The sequence below is a fragment of the Myotis myotis genome, unplaced genomic scaffold (genome assembly GCF_014108235.1).
Source record: "Myotis myotis isolate mMyoMyo1 unplaced genomic scaffold, mMyoMyo1.p scaffold_m19_p_7, whole genome shotgun sequence".
NCBI classification, from domain to species: domain Eukaryota; kingdom Metazoa; phylum Chordata; class Mammalia; order Chiroptera; family Vespertilionidae; genus Myotis; species Myotis myotis.
Window position 1 is genome coordinate 56858739 of NW_023416379.1, and position 20064 is coordinate 56878802.

A 20064-nucleotide genomic window follows, 5' to 3' on the forward strand; every position below is an offset into this window, starting at 1 on the left:
GCAACCGGAACAATGGAACAACCGAAACGGTCTATCGCTATGACGCGCACTGTGGTGGCCAATCAGCCCCCCCAACCTCCCATGGCCCCTCCCCCAGCCAGCTCCACCCCCAATGGCCCTCTCCCTTGCTGACCCCACCCCGATTGCTCCACTCCCACACTTGATCGGGGGGGGGCAGTGCTGGCCAACCAACCACCAGAGGCATCTCCCCCTAGCCGGCCCCTGCCCAATCGGCCCCCACCGGGGTGGGCTGGCCAGACTTCACCCATGCACGAATTCATGCACCAGGCCTCTAGGATTTAATAAATGGGACATACACTGAAAATGCCTGTTTGCATATGCTTCATGTTGTTCTTTAAAGGCTTTTATACATATTATTTAGTGAAAGACTGTAAATGAATCTAGGAGTGGAATTGATAATGCTATTTAAATTCTCTATAGACAAAATAATGAATGTTTCATTAATTAAAAAAATATTTAGGAATATGTAATAGTTGAATGAATATGCCTTTATTGCAGGTGTCAATATATTGTTTAAATACTTTGTTCCTTTCTTATAAGATTTATATGTCTTATTTGTTTAAGGAAATAATTTTCACTAGTTTGATAAAAATGGAGATACATTAAACTGATTTGAAAAAATTTTTTAAATGTTCATGATAGTTTGATAAGTCTGAAGTAAATTAAAACTACTACTTTTTTTCTGTCAGAGGTCTTTTTATTAGTATCCATGATAGAGGGCATATTGCTTCAATTCTTGATGCATGGCCAGAAGATGTCATCAAGGTAAGTTATCAAATTTGTTATTTTCTCTCTCCTAAAACATATTGATAGTTATCATGACCTTTAGTAGCATTCACTAGCTTTCTAGTACTAGGAAATGTCACCTAATTTATATCCCTTTGATTTTTGTATGTCGTTTGGATGCTGTTTCCTCATTATTTCAATCTAATTTCTTAGAATTTCTTTGTTCATTGAAAGCGATGATAAATGTTGAATAAACGTTGAAATGGTGTCTGGATATGTTTAAGCAAATTCTGTTTTCATATTAAGCATTCAATAAGGGGAACCCAGGTAGGCAAAAAATCAGTTAATTTCCTTTATCATTTGGAAATTAGGAAGCTCATCAGACTTCCCTCCGTGAGTGAACTGATCAAAATAAAGTAACAATATAATCTGACATTTCATAGGTTTCTCTTTGAGACACTGTACTTGGACTTACGCTTGTATTTATCCTGATAATTTGTGGAGGAAAGGAAGGCACAGCTTATCAGAGGGTTACACAGCAGTGCATGGTGGTGTGGGAATTGAATGCAGGTCCCAGAGCCTTTGCTCTTAGACATGTGCTCGACCACCTGCCTTGTCTAAAGAAAGTGAGATGTTCTTGTCCCTCCTTGGCCCTCCTTTCCTTTCTGTTAGGTGCTCAGCAACTCTGTGGTAACTTTCAGGATTAAGACTGAATACACTGACATCTGTGGTAAAAAGGCTCTTCAGCTGTGACTTCTGAAGTGTTACTCCCTGAGCAGTTGTGGCTAGAAGTGGTTCACTCTGTTCGTTAAGGCTCATGCTGGGAAAACTTGTAAAGCAAAATGTTTCTTACTGTTTCCAGTCTTCCCAGTTATTTCTCTTTCTCCCACTAAGTTGCTCCCTCAATTTTTCTCCCACCAAGTAGTCTGCACTGTCCACAGGTCCAGTCCTTAGGAACTACCCTAAAAATGTGCTAATTCGATAAAGTATAAATGTCTGATCCTCTAAGAAGAAGGATAACTTACATAAGTATGTTAACATTTATTTATTTTAATCCTCACCCGAGGACATGATGAGAGAGAGAGAGAGTGAGAGAGAGAGAGAGAGAATGAGTTTGATTGGTACAGGCCCCAACTAGGGATTGAACTGCAACCCAGGTCCCAGGTATGTGCCCTGACCAGGAATCAACAGCAATCTTTGAGTGCATGGATGATGCTCAACCAACTGAGACCCCACTCCAGCCCAGCAAGAATACTTACATTCAATCAGGAGAGGATATTAAGAATGAGTCAACATAGGAAATGGTTCTGAGGTAGAGAGGTCTAATGAATATCCCTGTAAGCCAACCCCTTGCTTTAGGTTCTTCCCACTAGTTGATCAACTTCATTAATAGCTCACCTATATCCTTCCAACTCAGTATTGCATCCTCACCTGCCGTGACCTTCGCAGTGGGGTTCAGGATCTAGAGGAGGGGCCAATGCACAAATGAAAATACTATACAAGAAATATGAATTTAGAAGGCATTGGGGGCCAGGTGGAGACCTCTTTCTTGAAGAGGCACACCGACTTCTGGCCTGGTCCGCTATTTACTTACTTGAATACACATTTGCCCTTTTGCAATGCATACAGGCATATCAAAGGTAAAGTTTGGTAAACAGTAAAAGGATTATCAGGTTAGGGAATTGCCTTGAGCCATCACTATCTCAACACGATTGAACAATTGATGCTTAGGGTCAGCCCTGCTAACGCCCAAGGTCCATCGGCCTTCTGCATTCCTTGGTGCACTCTCATGACAGTATTGGCAAGCGGTGGCTTTCCACACTCAATAATATTCTTGATCTTAATTATAAATACTGTTATTTTAAAAAGCCTAGCATAGTGTCTGCACATAGCAGACACTTAATAAATGACAGCTCTTTATTGTAATAGAATAGTGAAAATTAAGATGTAGTCTCGACTGTGTAGTTGAAAGCACACATGAAGCAAAGGCAATCAGTTATTAGACAATATCTAAGTAAACTGATATAAATTATAAGTGCCATATTCATTTATTCAGAGGATACTATCATTCAGAGAAGGATGGAACAGTTTATGCCAGGACACATAAACCAAAGATCTGGATTTTTGGAGGCTTCTCAGCTACTTCGCATTATATAACTAATTGTCCTCCAAGTGGATGCAACTAGTTTTAAAACTGCTCTGTTTCCTTTCAGTTCCCAGTTTGAGTTTTTATTTCCCTACTAGAGGCCCAGTGCACAAAATTCGTGCACTGGGGTGGTTGTCCCTCAGCCCAGCCTGCACCCTCTCCAATCTGGGACCCCTCGGACAGCCCTCTCACAATCCAGGACTGCTGGCTCCCAACCGCTCGCCTGCCTGCCTGCCTGATTGCCCCTAACTGCTTTTGCCTGCCAGCCTGATCACCCCCTAACCACTCCCCTGCCAGCCTGATCGACACCTAACTGCTCTCCTGCTGGCCCGATTGCCCCCAACTGCCCTCCCCTGACGGCCCGGTCACCCCAACTGCCCTCCCCAGCCAGCCAGGTCATGCCCAACTGCCCTCCCCTGCTGGCCCAGTTGCCCCCAACTGCCCTCCCCTGCCAGCCTGGTCACCCCTAACTGCCCTCCCCTGCCGAACTGGTCGCCCTAACTGCCCTCCTCTGCAGGCCTGGCCCCCTCCAACTGCCCTCCCCTCCGGACCTGTTCCCCCCCTAACTGCCTTCCCCTGCAGGCCTGGTTGCCCCTGACTGCCCTCTCCTGCTAGCCCCTAACTGCCCTCCCCTGCAGGCCTGGTCCCTCCCAACTACCCTCCCTCCCCTACAGGCCTGGTTGCCCCCAACTGCCCTCCCCTGCTTGCCTGGTCACCCCTAACTGCCCTCTCCTGCTGGCCTGATCTCCCACAACTGCCCTCCCCTGCTGGTCATCTTGTGGTGGCCATTTTGTGCAAGGGTGTGGCGGTCAATTTGCATATTACCTCTTTATTATATAGGATACTCTTCAAACTGTCCCTCTTGATTAATCCTTGTGTTTGATTTAATCCTCAAGAGAGGATAGGTTTAGATAGAGGAAGAGAGAGAAAGACAAAGAGAGAGAGAGAGATTTCAGTCTGTTGCCTCCATAAGCACTCCAACCTTGGATCAAACCTGCAAACTAGGTATATGCCCTGATCAGAATCGAACCCTCCACCTTTTGTTGTATGGGATGATGCTCCAACCCACTGAACATCCTGGTCAGGGCTGGATTGTTTATGTCTTTATGTGCATAGTCCTCTCTTTTTTTTTCGACAACCATATTAAGCACTTACATTTATTTTTAACAAAGTATAAAATGTATATATCAAATTTATTTATTCTTCCACATGTGCAATCACATAGCATTTTTTTCCATGTATATTTAGTTTATGTATATTGACAGTTTAGTATTTTATTACATAAGTATTAACTTCTGAAATGGAGACCAGGAACTGCGGCCCAGGATTTGTGAACATCTATCTATTAATAGATATTTTTTCTTTTTCTTCTAGGCTATTGTGGTGACCGATGGAGAGCGTATTCTTGGCTTGGGAGACCTTGGTAGTAATGGAATGGGCATCCCTGTGGGTAAATTGGCTCTGTATACAGCTTGTGGAGGGATGAATCCTCGTGAATGTCTGCCCGTCACTCTGGACGTGGGAACAGAAAATGAGGTAAACAATTTAAGTCTCTAAGAAAGCTGTTAACCTTCAAAAACAAAACAACAATTCCTTTATTTTGAGCTTATGCCAAGAACCTCATAAAATTAATTATTTTCTGGCTGGTTTTCTTCTCCTCAAACCTGTCCCCCAACTTCTATAAGAAAATTATTTTCTCTTTTCATCTTCCCTTCTTTATAATATTATTACTCTTTTACCAGCTTCTTTATTGACTGTTATCCTTTGATGAGTATTTATACTATTATTCTATAGAGTATTATGTTTTACTTTAGACTATAATAGTTTCTTTTTTAATTATTATGTTCATATTACATAGGATCCCAAAGGATATTAAGTTTAATCAGTCTGAAATGCTTTTATCCTAAAAGTTTGTATTAAACCTTAGGTAGATGATTTGGAGTTTAGTCTTTCTCATCCTGCAACGGTATTTTAGAATCTTAAAATCATATATCAAATGGTACATATTTTTGCTCATCCTTTATTGCTAATATCCAGGATTAGTTATGGGTGAAAAATACTAGAAATTAAAGGCAGAATTTTCTGAAATAGAGATGAAAGATAATGGTCAGTTAAGGATAGACTTTTTAAAAGTTACATACAAATTTCAGACCTAGGTCCGGAACAGATTCATTATCAAATAAGACCTTGATACTTGAAATAAATATCTATACTTTTTTAGTTTTTTGTTGTTGTTGTTCCTTCCTAAAGCAACTTAAGATATAAGTTTTGACCTGTTAGTAATCCTATATAATAAAAGGTTAATATGCAAATTGACCCTAACAGCTGAATGACCTGGAATGACCAGTTGCTGTGATGCATACTGACAACCAGGGGGCATATGCTTAGCCACAAGCCAGGCTGACAGCTGCGAGCACAGTTGTGGTGGTGGGAGCCTCACCTGCCTCCTTGGCAGCGCCAAGGATGTCTGACTGATGGCTTAGGCCTGCTCCCCGCAGGCTGTCAGTCGGACATCCCCCAAAGACTCCCGGCCTGCCAGAGGGATGTCTGACTGCTAGTTTAGGCCCATTTCCCCAGAGAGTGGGCCTAAGCTGGCAGGTGGACATTCCCTGTGGGGTCCTGGACTGCGAGAGGGCACAGGCTGGGCTGAGGGACCTTTCCCCCCCAACCTCCCTGCCCCGAGTGCATGAATTTTCATGCACCAGACCTCTATTGTTATAATAATAACTTAAACAGTTTTTATGGTGTGTTTTTTTATGTTTTTCTTTTTTTAAAATATATTTTATTGATTTTTTACAGAGAGGAAGAGAGGGAGAGAGAGAGTTAGAAACATCGATCAGCTGCCTCCTGTACACTCCCTACTAAGGATGTGCTTGCAACCAAGGTACATGTCCTTGACCGGAATCGAACCTGGCACCCTTGAGTCCTCAGGCTGACGCTCTATCTACTGAGCCAAACCAGTTAGGGCAGTGGTCGGCAAACTCATTAGTCAACAGAGCCAAATATCAACAGGACAACGATTGAAATTTCTTTTGAGAGCCAAATTTTTTAAACTTAAACAATATAGGTAGGTACATTGTTATTAACTTAATTAGGGTACTCCTAAGGCTTAGGAAGAGCCACACTCAAGGGGCCAAAGAGCCACATGTGGCTCGTGAGCCGCAGTTTGCCGACCACGGGGTTAGGGCAACAGTTTTTATGTTTAACTTCCTGTGTATACATGAATTCTCATTTAACCTTTAGAAAGGATACATTTTGACAAAAACCAGTTGCTTATCTGGCATTTTCTTTTTCAATACCGAAAGAAATGACTTAGAAATGATCAAAGCTGACCTATTATAACAATTATTCTAAAACTGAGTATGTAGATTAAATATTTCCTCTTTTTTCATATATTTTAAAACATTCTTCTGTGATAAATTACATTGAAATCAAAGTTTAAAAATCACAAAATCTGTAGAACATCTTAAAAATTCTAGGAAGAAATAAAGAAGAGTAAAGAGTGATAAAACAGGCATGCAAAAATTTAAGAGTTCGTTTTTAAACTTGGGCCTTTTAATGAGATTGTATAATGTGGACATAGAGTAAATTGTGCACTACTGAAACCAAACACTGGGACTGTTGATTGTATTAGTTATATGAAATATTTAATTTTCTGAAAGTGTGTCTTAAAATTGTCAAATTTGCTAATTGTCTTGAAATTTTCTCACATTATGTACATTTAGTATTCCTTTCCTATTTTGGTAGTCACTGATTTTATGTTATTCCATTTCTGTCTCTCAGCCTCCCACAGCCTGCAAAACCCATCTATCCATCATCAAATTTCTTACTTTGCCCTGCTGTAGATCTAGCTCTCTAAATTCTTTTTCCATTAAAATGCCTGGTGCATACCATATTTCAAAGTTTTTGAGCTGCTAAATTAGAAAATAATCTGATATGTTAAATTAATCTATTTTTAAAGTACTATGTGTTATTTCTAGACATTTTTGCTTACTGCCAGTGGGCTGTTGGAGACATTAGGAGGGAAAAATAAGTGAGGGGTGGAATATTCACTCTTTGACAGGGCACTGGAGAATATCTTTTTAACCTAAGAGACTTTCCTGAAATTATTCAGAGTTTTGAGAGTTTGAGTCAGATTTTGTTGATTTAACTGAGTTAGATAAATATTGAGCACCTACTATCTGTCAGGGCCTAAGTGAAGGCTAGATAACTGCTGGGAGCCGGTCCATCCTTGCTGTTTCAAGGGACCTGGCATATATGGCATACTGTTCTTAATATGTTTGCTCACCTTCTTGGCACTATGTGTTTTAACCAAGGTCTCTGAGAAAGGTTGTTTCCCCAGGTAGGGATTTTCCCCTGAAGTTAGGGAGGGAATAAAACCTCTTAACTAAGTGCCAGGTGGGTAATTAATCACTTTAACTATGAACAATCATGCTTAAGCTACATAATCTTTACTCCCTGGAATGGAGATAAGAAACGCCCTAACCTTTGTAATAGAGATTGATAGGATTGAATCAACTGGTATAAATACAGATGTAATAAGACAGCAAGACACAGAACTCAGAAGACAGAACCAAGAGAGACAGAACCTAGGCACAGAACCTACACAGAACGTTCTCTAGAGACAGAAGAACTTCGCTGGAGAGAACATGGCAAAAGATCCTGGACAGAAACTGACCTCAGAACCTAGAGACAGCACCTAGCGAGAGAACATGGCAAAAGATCCTGGAGTGAACCTGACTACAGAAATTGGCAAGAGAACCTGACTAGAACCTGGTGACTGAACCTGGCTGGAGAGCCTAACAAGAGAACATGGACACAGAACCTGGCTGGAGATCCTAACCAGAACTTTGCTGGAGATCCAGACCAGAACTTGGCTGGAGATCCTGGCTAGAGATCCTGGCTAGGCTGCTGATCAACTGAACGCTGTTTCCGTGTCATTCCTTCTTCGCTGACTCCGTCCACACCTTTGGGGACCCCTGGACCTGCTGGGGTTGGACCCCAGCAGATAACATCAGAGTAAACAACTTAAGATCTTGCCAGCAAGATGCTCTGAATCTAGAAGAGGAGACACATACCTAACTAGATTCAGCATGCACTGAATGCTCTGATAGGACATTTGACAAACTATTAATGACTGTTAGCAAACCATTTCTCTGCCAGTTCCAATATACTCTGAATCTCTAACTATATTTCAGCAATCTGTTTATAACTTATCTTTTTCTAAAATCATATGTAAGAAATTTAATAGTGAAAATGTATATCACAAATGTCAGTTAGAGTTCTTGTCTTAAAAAGAGACTAAATTATTAGTTCCTTTAGATCGTTTAGCTATACCTGAAATTAGCCAAACTACAAAATTTGAGAGCATAGTTCCAAGACTGCTCTCACTTCAGACACCAACTGAAAGTTTGGAGGGTTTCCCAAAGCACTCTCAGGTTTTTTAAGGCTTATACTCAAAGATCTCACTGAAAGTTTTTATAATTACAGTTAAGTTGTATTAAAGGGACAGGGTACATATTAAAATAAGCTAAAGGAAATGATACACAGGGCAGAGTCTTAGAGGGCTCTAACTGTGAAGCTTCTATTTTCCTGTCTTTGGGAAGTCAAGACACATTATCTTCCAGTGTTCAAGTGTGGGACTGATATGTGCTCTAGGATTTCATTACCTAGGCATGATTGATTGATTGCCATGTATCCTCTGTCTGCAGTTGACTGATACCAATGACCCAGGGTCCCCCAACCCAAATCACATGGCTAATTTTCTGGCATAGCCAGCCCCCACCCTGTGACTATTAGTTATGGTCTTTAGGCAACTAGGTAAAGTGGTTAGGCCCTATCCAAAATAGTTGAATGCACGTGAATCATGTCACCAGAGTCCATGCAAACAATAGACAAAAATATGAGGCAAACACAAAAAGAAAAATAGGTCTAAATTTTAATGTCAAGTAGAATTCAAACTCAGATCAGATTATGGGTTTGATTATTCAAGTTTCAGAAAACATAGTTCCTGTGCTCTAGAAACTGTTCCAGAACATATTAAAATTGATAGCTTCACATTTCTTTATAAGCTTGATTTCCAAATCTGGTAAAAATAGTACATAACAATTAGTCTTATGTTTATCCATATTCCCAGTTTCATTGTTTACTAATTATATGATCTTGAAAAAGTGACTTAACTTTTTTTGTTTTTAATATTATTTTATTGATTTTCAGAGAGGAAGGGAGAGGGAGAGAGAGATAGAAACATCAATGATGAGAGAGAATCATTGATTCGTTTTCTATTGCTAACATAGCAATTTATTACCAACTTGGTGGTTTAAAACAACACAAATATATGCAAGTCTCAAAAGGCCAAATCATAAAAGGTGCCAGCAGGGCCGCATTCCCTATCCTTGCCTTTTCCAGCTTCTACAGACTCATTCCTTTGTTCGTGTTCCCCTTGATCCATGCTCAAAGCCAGCAGTGCAGTATCTCTCTGACCTGCTTTCGAGTCACATTTCTTTCTCAGACCAGGGCCAGGAAAGGCTTTCACTTTCAAAGACTCGCCCTTAATCACCTCTGCAAAGTTTCTTCTGCCAAATAAGGTAACATACTTACAAGTTTGGGGAGAAGGAGGGTCATTATCTGCCTACCACATGGTCCCAATTAGAGTGTCATCATTTCTCTCTCAGGTTGCCTTAAGTTCTAGCCTTTATATTCCCATGTTAGGGGGATTACTTGCCACTTCTGACAAGTGATCCTGCATTGGAATGAGTATTAATCATTTCTTTATTGTCTGAGACACTACACCAATGCCTTGGGAAAGAGAATGAGGACTTTTCTTCAATTTGATTTTATACGCATTATAACTATGAAATTTCTTGAAGTTTGTGGTAGATTTTAGAAATACCCATTATATAAATTAGAATAGAAAACGGAATTACATAAGATGGAAATGAACCTTTGGGGAGGTATAATAATCTTATTTTTAACTTAATAAGTTTGAAATGAGTGGTCCTCAATATGTGTTCTATGGACCAACCACTTCAGAATTACCAAGGGCATGTGTTAAGATTGCCCAACCCTGACCCCCACTCCAGACTTACTGAATCACAGTCAAACTTAATCATTTTTATTTTTACCTCTTTTCAACTTTTGTGCCAGCATATGTGCATGCTGACATTTTAGTTATTGTTTTAGAATGTTGGCAGTTTGCTTAATGTTACTGATGTGAGTGAAAATTACATATTATTTCTTTACAGAATCTTGTTTTTTTCATTTGAAAATAATGAGGTCAGAGCACCAAAAAATGATCATCTATATATTATAAATAAAATTTAAAAATAAATGCTAAAGTGGGGAATAGTTATAACATGGCAGATAAAAGTTTATATGTTCTCAGTATCAGAGAGAATATTTTAAAGTCAATAAGAAAATGTCAAATTTGAAATATGCAAATTGCTAAATGACATATGGACACATACAATTTACAAATGAAGAAGTAAAAATGCTCGATAAATTTATGAAAACATGTTTAATATTAGAAAAGTACAAATGAATGTTGCTCATTAACATTACAGATAAATAATATGTTTATATATATTTATTTTGTTATACATTATATGTATTATATATATTTTATATGTATATACATATACACACATATATATGTATGTGGAAAGATAATACTTTTACTTGAGGCTGCAACAAAATAGGTGTAGTTATTACATGTCATTGGGAGGACCATTAATTTGTTCATCCTCTTTGAGGGCAGAGTTCTAATATAGATCACAAATTTTAAGACTGCTCCTCTATTGACATGAAAAATTTTCACAATATATTCCTACGTGAAAAGGGTTTATAATATTGTTCAAAATTTGAACAGATAATATTTTACATGCACGGATATAAAGAAAATGGTCTAGAAGACTATTCATCAAGGTGATAGTAGAGGGTAGTTCTGAATGGGTAGAGTTTATTCAGTGCTCTCAAATTTTCTGATAGGAAATGTTGTTCTACTAATGATAAAAAACTTAAAATATTAAGAAAATAGTTTTTAATTTTCAAAAACTTCAGATTTGAAAGGTATAAATGTGAGAGACAAGAACAGGGTGTGAGTTGATGATAATTACTATTAACTTCAAATAAATGAATGCTTCAAATAAAATTTCTCAAGATTCCACAATTGAGATAGTGCTAACAAGGAAGATAATTAACTTGACCAGTATATACCCTCCTGATTTCCGTATGCTTTGTCTTTTACTGTTTTCTTATAATCTTTTTCTTTCTCTCATGCTATAAGTCTTCATAAGTTTCTAGTGACATTACCTGCATTACATGTGACATCTCTTGCTAAAGAGTGGCTAACCTTTTTAAGTGCTTGCTTCATACCCAGTCTTTCATTTATTCTCCAAAAATGGTCCTAGTGCGTGTTTAATCGTGGCCACAAGAAGCTGTTAATGTGATAAGCTAATATCACTTCTGTGCCAGGCAACTTAGTCTATGAAGCCATTATCAAAATTGGGTAATTTTGCTTGCTGTAGATTTTTTTTTCAGTCAAACCTCCAAGAGTGCACTGGTTATTCAAGCCTTAATTATCATGAAAAATTAAAAACAGTAAATATTGACAGAAACATTATATTTGGGAGAATTTTGTAACTTCCTGATTTAATGTAAAAGCTTTTTCTTGTTCATAAGTCTTCAATTTGACTCTCCATTGTAGTTATATATACTTTAATTATTAGCAATGGAAAGAATGGGCAAAAAGAGCAAGGAAACATGTGACATCTTTTCTCAATTGTGTTCTTCTAATTCACATTTTAGAAGTCCAAATACATCCCAGACTTGGAGAAGCGGTTTCACTTCTGGCAGGCATTAGAAGCTCACTGGCAAGCCGGCCCCAGCTGTTCAGAAGCCTGCCAGTAGATTGTTTAAAGTTTGTAGGCCTCGAGGAGCAGCTGGGCTGTACAACAGCACTCAATTTCGGATTTTACATTTCATCTGAAATTCATTTATATGATTAAGTATCTTAACTTCCAGCTAGCCAGAAAGCCTAAACTCGTTGTTGTGCAGTACGTTATATGTAGGATGACCACATACTGTATTAGCCAAACCAAGACACTTTCACAATGAAAGAGGACACTATTAATAATTTCACTAGGACGGCAGGTGTGAACCAGACTGTCGTTTCTGTTGGCTTGAAGCAAATCGCTACTCAGATTATTTAAATGGCTCAACCTACAGAACAACATCACCACACCTACTAAAACATCATTTATCTATAACAGACCACCTCTAAACTTAGTGACTTAAAACAACTACAATTTTATTAATGTTTATGATTTGCTGGGATGGGCAGGAAGGCTAAGAGGCGTGGGACAGTTTGCCCTTCACCATGTAGATTCTCCTTCACAAATTGTTCATATTCCACATGTAAAAATATGCTCATCTTCATCTTAGTTTCCAAAAGTTTCATCCCAATAACAGCAGTAGGCCCAGACTTCAGGATCCTAAATCAGGTCTTGGTACAAATGAAGTTTCTTGTGTTTGGGTCCTTTTTGTGGGTCCTCTTATCTGTTCCCACATATTAAACTAAGTATGGTGGAGCAGGGTCAGAATAATCACCATCAACATTCCCATTCAGAATGGGAGGAATAGGAATTATATGGCTCTAAATGGTTCATAGAAATTTTGAATTCCCATTGGGCATATGTTGTCAGGCCACCTACGGCCGGGGCGGGGGGTGTGTGAGGAGGGGCAATGTTTTTGAAAAGGGCCTAGTTCTCTTATGCTTCTGGCTCTGCTCTCTGGACTCTTGCTCTGTCCACAGTATCACAGTTAAATAGCTTTCTCAGCCTAGTTTCTTCTTGTGGAAAGTTAGGGACCAAGCAAAGTTTCATTTGGAAGTGTTCCAATTAATCTAGCACCCTTAGAATTTTTAAAAATTTTTCTATGTATCAGATTATAGTCTACTCTATTACATAAAGGCCCCACTCACAAGTCTTTTCAAAACAGACCTTCCCCCTACATTGGTAGTGTATCAGAGAGCTCTGGGACTAGTTCCTTTTATCTAGACAAGATGGTCTATTGGACTCCAGTTTAACTCATTTAGATACATTTTTTAAAAGTTGTTACAACCGGAGGAGAAACTAAGATGGCGGCATAGGTAAATACCGGGAAATTGTCGCCTCACACAACAATTGAAAATTACCGCAAAGGACAGAGCAAACATCATCCAGAACAACAGAAAGGCTGGCTGAGTGTAAATTCTACAACTAGAAGGAAAGAAAAGCACGCCGAGAGCCAGAGGAGCTGCAGAGGTGAAGTGCAGAGGTACAAGTGCAGAGGTACGGCCGGCTCGCGCGCGCGAGTAAAGGGGGTGGCACCTGAGGACGCGGCTGTCTTTTTGAATCACAAGCTCCCGACTGCTCTGAACTCCGGTTCCGGAAAGTCTCTGGGGACCCAGGACTCATACGGGGAGAAGCTGGTCTGTCCGGCAGCGGGCGAACTTGAAGGCGGCTTTCCCTCAGAGGTGCTTGCAGCCGTTACCGGGACACTGAGACCCGCGACTCCGGGCGGAGAATCAGCCATAGCTCCTTGATCCACCTTTTGATTCCCTGAGACCCCGCCCCACCCAGGCTGCGGCAGAGGCTTTTGCATGTGAATGTACCTAACTGCAGCCTAGCCAGGCAGACCCGGAACTTCCAAGAGAAGGCCCAAGGCCCCGCAGCGGCTTGCATTGCTTCACAGCTGAGCCTCTTCGTGGCTCCTGCTGTGTGGCCTCAGGCAGAGGCTGAATTAGCACGTCCTTAGATCCAGGAGCCACTGTACCCAGTGGTCAGAGGGGGACCATCCAGACTGCAACTCCTCAGATCCATAAGGGACACACTCAGGGAGCAGACTCAGTGAGCACCAAAGCCCCACTGAAGCAAGTCTTGCCCCAGAAGGGTGTCTTCAGCACAGAAGTTCTCCCACTTTAGACACAGCTGATTCTCACAGCCAATTGGCCTGGAGGTCAATTCCTCCCAGTGATTCTACAACAACCAAGGCACCAAGAGTGCACCAAGAGTGTCCACCCCAGGTAACTGGGGAGGCTGAGCTACTGGGCCCTACAGGACACCTGGCGCGCAGGGCCACTCTATCAACACAGAGAAGCTGCCAAAATGCGGAGACAAAGAAACAGGTCACAAATGGCAGAAATGGAGGAAAGCAAACGATTGGATATAGAGTTCAAGGCCACGTTTATAAGGTTTTTCAAGAATTTTATGGAAACCGCCGATAAATTTAATGAATCCCTCAATAAGTATAGTGAGACCATGGAGGACATGAAAAAGGACCAACTAGAAATTAAGCATACACTGACTGAAATAAAGAATAATTTACAGAGATCCAGCAGCAGACAAGAGGATCCCAAGAATCAAGTCAAAGATTTGAAATACAAAGAAACAAAAAATACCCAACCGAAAAAGAAAAAAGAAAAGAGATTCCAAAAATATGAAGATAGTGTAAGGAACCTCTGGGACAACTTCAAGTGTACCAACATCAGAATTATAGGGGTACCAGAAGGAGAGAGAGGGCAAGATATTGAAAACCTTTTTGAAGAAATAATGACAGAAAACTTCCCCTACCTGGTGAAAGAAATGGACTTACAAGTCTAGGAAGCGCAGAGAACCCCAAACAAAAGGAATCCAAAGAGGACCACACCAAGACACATCATAATTAAAATGCCAAGAGCAAAAGATAAAGAGAGAATCTTAAAAGCAGCAAGAGAAAGACAGTCAGTTACCTACAAGGGAGTACCCATACGACTGTCAGCTGATTTCTCAACAGAAACCATGCAGGCCAGAAGAGAGTGGCAAGAAATATTCAAAGTGATGAATAGCAAGAACCTGCAACCAAGATTACTTTATCCAGCAAAGCTATCATTCAGAATAGAAGGTCAGATAAAGAGCTTCACGGATAAGAAAAAGCTAAAGGAGTTCATCACCACCAAACCAGCATTATATGAAATGCTGAAAGGTATTCTTTAAGAAGAGGAAGAAGAAAAAGGAACTCTTACCATTTGCCACAGCATGGATGGAACTGGAGAGCGGATAAATACCACATGATCTCACTCATTTGTGGAATATAATGAACAACATAAACTGATGAACAAGGACTGATCCAGAGACAGAGAGGCATTGATTGGACTGTCGGGACTTGGAGGGAAGGTAGGGGAGGGTGGGGGTAAGGGGGAAAGATCAACCAAAGGACTTATATGCAAGCATATAGGCCTAATCAATGGACATGGACAACGGGGGGGTGAGGGCATGAGGGGGGGGGGGTAGAGGGTAATGTGGGGACAAGGACACATATGTAATATCTTAATCAATAAAAAATATATATATATATAAAAAAAAAAGTTGTTACAACCACACATTTCAGTTGATCTTTGACTACCGGCCTTATTTCACTTTTGAAATCTTTTACAAGCAAGTCTTAGTCTTGTATCCTCTGTGTTTTCTTTAATTTTGCTCACAAACTGAACATTTTCTTCTTTAGCTCATCCTGTATTAACTTTATCTTACATCTATGAAGCCAGTTTACAGGGCTTACACATGTTTTGTTAAATATGTTTCTTTGGATTTCATGCTTTGGAATTCTATTATAAATGAGTTGTGTATTTTATTTCACTTTCAGTTGTTCATTGGTAGTGTATAGAGACACATTTGATTTGTGTATATTAATGTTATATTCTGTGATCATTTTAGATTCACATAATTTTTCTAGTGGATATTTTTTTTTGTAGATTCCTTAGTATTTTCCATGTACATGATCATGTGTATACAAATAAAAACAATTTACTTCTTCCTTTCCAATCTGTATTCCTGTTTGTTTGTTTTCTTTTGCTTGCCTTATTGTAATGGCTAGGATTTTCAGTATACTATAGTGTTGCATAGAAGTGGTGAGAGTAAATATCTTTGTCTAGTTTCCAATTTTATTTATTTATTTTTAAATATATTTTTATTGATTTCAGAGGGAAAGGGAGAGGGAGAGAGACATAGAAACATCAGTGATGAGAATCATTGATCAGCTGCCTCCTGCATGCCCCCTACTGGGGATTGAGCCTGCAACCCAGGCATGTGCCTTTGACCAGAACCTTTCAGTCCACAGGCCAATGCTCTGTCCACTGAACCAAACAGCTAGGGCTAGTTTCCAGTTTTAGGGAAATAGCACTAAATCTTTTTCTGTTAAATATGTTGTTAACTTGGGTTTTTTTATAGATGACTTTTATTAGGTTTAGGAAGTTTCTTACTGTTCCTATTTTATTGGGAACTTGTTGTGAATGGATATTACCATATGTAAATTATACCTTAATTAAAAACTGATTTAATAAAAACAAAAATATTACATACACTAAGACGTGAACAGAGTAATGTTGGCTCACATCAGTTTCTTTTTGTGTTGTTTTTTTTAAAAAACACTGTGTAGCCCTAGCCGGTTTGGCTCAATGGATAGAGCATTGGCCTGTGGACCGAAGGGTCACAGGTTCGATTCAGGCCAAGGGCACATGCCTGGGTTGTGGGCTCGATCCCCAGCAGGGGGCGTGCAGGAGGCAGACGATCAATGATTCTCTCTCATCATTGATGTTTCTATCTCTCTATCCCTCTCCCTTTCTCTCTAAAATCAATAAAAATATTTTTTTAAAAACTGTGTAAAGTTTAAGAAAAACTTTAGTCACGGCTAAAAGATTATTTTTAATATTAGTTAACTATAATATTAAAGGTATAATCAAAATGTTTGATAAATATTTTGCTTTCAGAAACAAAGAAAAAGGAAAGGAATTGTTAACTTCCCTTTTTCTAAGCTCATTTAATACTCAGAACTCATATTTTTCTATGTTATAAAACTCTGCCTGTAAAATCTGAACTGAGCTTTTCTAGTTAGCACCACTGAGAAATTTTCATTCCTTTTATTGGAATAAGGAATATTGCAGAATAAGGCACAATGTTTTATAATGTTTAGTAATTATTTTTCTTATTTGGCATATAAATACTATAGATATAGTCTGTTTAACACTAAATATTGACTCTGTAGGTTGCTTCTTAATCAGTTTTACAATATTTTATTTCCATTTCTATTCTTATTATATAAGTAAGGAAACAGGCTTAAAACAAGTATATGACTTTCCTTTAGTTATTTTTATATCTCTGGTAACTTTTTTACAATAGGAGTTACTTAAAGATCCGCTGTACATTGGACTCCGGCAGAGAAGAGTGAGAGGTCCTGAATATGATGCTTTTTTGGATGAATTCATGGTGGCAGTTTCTTCCAAGTATGTATAGTATTTATTTTACCTATATTTGAGTTGAATTTGAAAAATTTAAAGGTAACCTAACATAATGAAGTATAAAAATATCCAAGTTTTGTGCTATATGTCCAATAATTGGAAGCAATTTGAATAAAATATATGTGCATATATACTCATAGCAGTTAGTGGCCAAGTGATATCTTCATGTGTTTATCCCCTAAAAGGTTGTCTTTGTTGCTATTTCTAAAGAAACTTTTCTCTTATGATTATTGGCAGTCTGTACTATAGTTCTGGCTGCTAATAAATGTGATCTTTGATTATCTTTTTGGATGAATCTGACCCATTTGTGGTGGGAAAAGCAGAGGAAGAAGTGTGAGTTAGCGCAATGCACAGGGTCCATAATGGAGCAAGGACCAGGATATCCAATCACAATCTGTGAATCTCTGATTAAAAATAAGGTATTCAGTTAAAGTGCAGTGCTATATTTTACCTAGTCTAGGTAGTATTTAACTGTGGGCCTAGTGCAGTAGTGGCGAACCTTTTGAGCTCAGCGTGTCAGCATTTTGAAAAACCCTAACTTAACTCTGGTGCCGTGTCACATAGAGAAATTTTTTGATATTTGCAGCCATAGTAAAACAAAGACTTATATTTTTAATATTTATTTTATATATTTAAATGCCATTTAACAAAGTAAAATCAACCAAAAAAATGAGTTCGCGTGTCACCTCTGACACGCGTGTCATAGGTTCGCCATCACTGGCCTAGTGCTACTGTAAAATTTTCCAGATTTTTTCTTTCAAAGAAGAAACTTCTGCCATAAGTTAGTAATATATTCTAGGAGAATTTTGTCTCACTAACAGTCATCCCATTTGTTACTGTATAGCCACAGAAACCATGTACTATTTAAATACACGTATGTTGCCTTGGTTTCTCATGGAAATAAACTCATCACTAGAATCAAATCTAAATGGAGACATCCTTCTGGTTTCTTTTTATTATAAGGTTTAATTTTAAGAAGTTGAATCCAATAGCAAAAAGTACTTCCACCAGCTTGCACAATATTTCGAATAAATGGAATCTTTCATTACCCAAGATTTTAATGCAGAGTATAGTTGGCAATTAGTATAGACTACTTTTTAAAAACCCATGCCTGATTTATTGTTATTACTTATTAACTTAATTAAACTGTACTTATTCATAGAAGTAGTTGAGAAATTCCAGTTTAAGTTCAAGATTGCTTAATACAGTTAAATGTTAGTAGTTTTTCCTATTTAATTTTAAATGTCTTACCCTAAAACCTATGTAAGCTATTGAAATTTTAACTTTTCAGGTAGCCACATTAATCAAGAAATTATATATAGAATACCATGAGACTATATAAAAGGAAAAATTCTCTATGTATTTGTTTTTATTGTCTATTTGTGCAAATCAGGGGTGGGGAATGTCTGACCTATGGGCCATTTAAGGCCTGAGAAATCATTTGGTCTGCCCTGCCAAGGCATTAGTAGTGAGTTAGTTAAGTGCTTGACCAAATATAGCAGGCTAAGTTTTAAGTTGATAATTTTGTATGGCCTGTGAATGATGTTATAAATATCCAAATGTCCCTTAGCAGAAGGAAGGTTCCCCAACCCTGGTATAAGTGAACATGGTTTACAATTCTTTTCTTTTAGTTGCTTTTCTTTCCTAATCTTATCTTATTATATTCATTAATTCTGATTGCATTAATCCAAAATTCCTTTAACGTGCTTGTAAATTTTTTACACTGGTTTTATTCTTTTTGTATGAGTCTTATTGAAATGTATTATTCCGTGTGCCCTATTTTTCTTACTAGAATGTAAATTGTTTCAGCAAAATAACTTTATTACAAGAGATTACTTTTTATCTATCATACATTATACTGTAGCACATAGTGGGTATAAAGTAACTACGTTGAAAGCATTACTTAAACATTGAATGCAACCTCAATGAAACCACAATGCCATACATCTGAAGCAAAGGTGGTTCTCTAATGAAAACTAGAGAAGCACACAAGTTTCCAAATAAAGTGGCTCTGCTTGTAGTAAACTAAATATTTGAGTTTTAAATATATACATTGATGTGTTAGAATTGATCTTTTCTCTAAAGAAGAAAAGTATTTTAGTAAATTACTATTGCGCCCTAATCAGTTTGGCTCAGTGGCTAGAGCGTTGGTCTGCGGACTCAAGGGTCCCAGGTTCGATTCCAGTCAAGGGCATGTACCTTGGTTGCAGGTACATCCCCAGTAGGGAGTGTGCAGAAGGCAGCTGATCGATGTTTCTCTCTCATCGATATTTCTAACTCTCTATCTCGCTCCCTTCCTCTCTGTAAAAAGTCAATAAAATGTATATTAAAAAAAAAGAAATACATTTAAAAAAAGAATTCCTTCTAAAAAAAAATTACTATTGCAACCATTATTACCTATCATTTTCTTTTTGAACCAGCAAACAATGAGATAAGAGGAATTCCTTAACATTTTATGAGTTTTAAAGCTAAATTATATTTATTAAAGATAATAGTTACCTTTGACAGTGACCTATATACCATGCTTCTTGTATGTGTGTGTTCTTTGCCTATTCTCTTGACTTTCTTTTTTTTGTTGTTTTTTTGAGAATCAAGAGTATGGTTTTATTTATTTATTTTTATTTCTTTTCCTTAAAAACTTGTTTCTTATTGTTTTCCATCTATATGTACCATATAAAATAAGTTAGAAAATAAGAATGAATATATCTGCTCATTAGTAATATTAAAAAGGGAAATGCAATATAAATTTATTGCATTATATCCGGAAATTAATCTAAAAACAAAAGCAAAAAACACCAGTAGCAATGTCTTGTGGGTCAAAATAAGGTCCTTTGTTCAAATTATTTTTCTTGCCCTCCTT

General features: G+C 38.3%; 1 protein-coding gene across 2 annotated transcripts in view; it reads left to right on the forward strand.

Annotated features, from left to right (window-relative positions):
* ME1 (malic enzyme 1) overlaps nt 1-20064 on the forward strand; it is a 151407-nt gene that overhangs the window by 53516 nt on the left and 77827 nt on the right. For both annotated transcript variants that reach the window (XM_036316862.1, XM_036316861.1), the window contains exons 4-6: nt 711-786; nt 4268-4429; nt 17086-17189. In XM_036316862.1, the coding sequence (XP_036172755.1) occupies nt 711-786; nt 4268-4429; nt 17086-17189 (342 nt within the window). The remainder of the gene's footprint in view (nt 1-710; nt 787-4267; nt 4430-17085; nt 17190-20064) is intronic.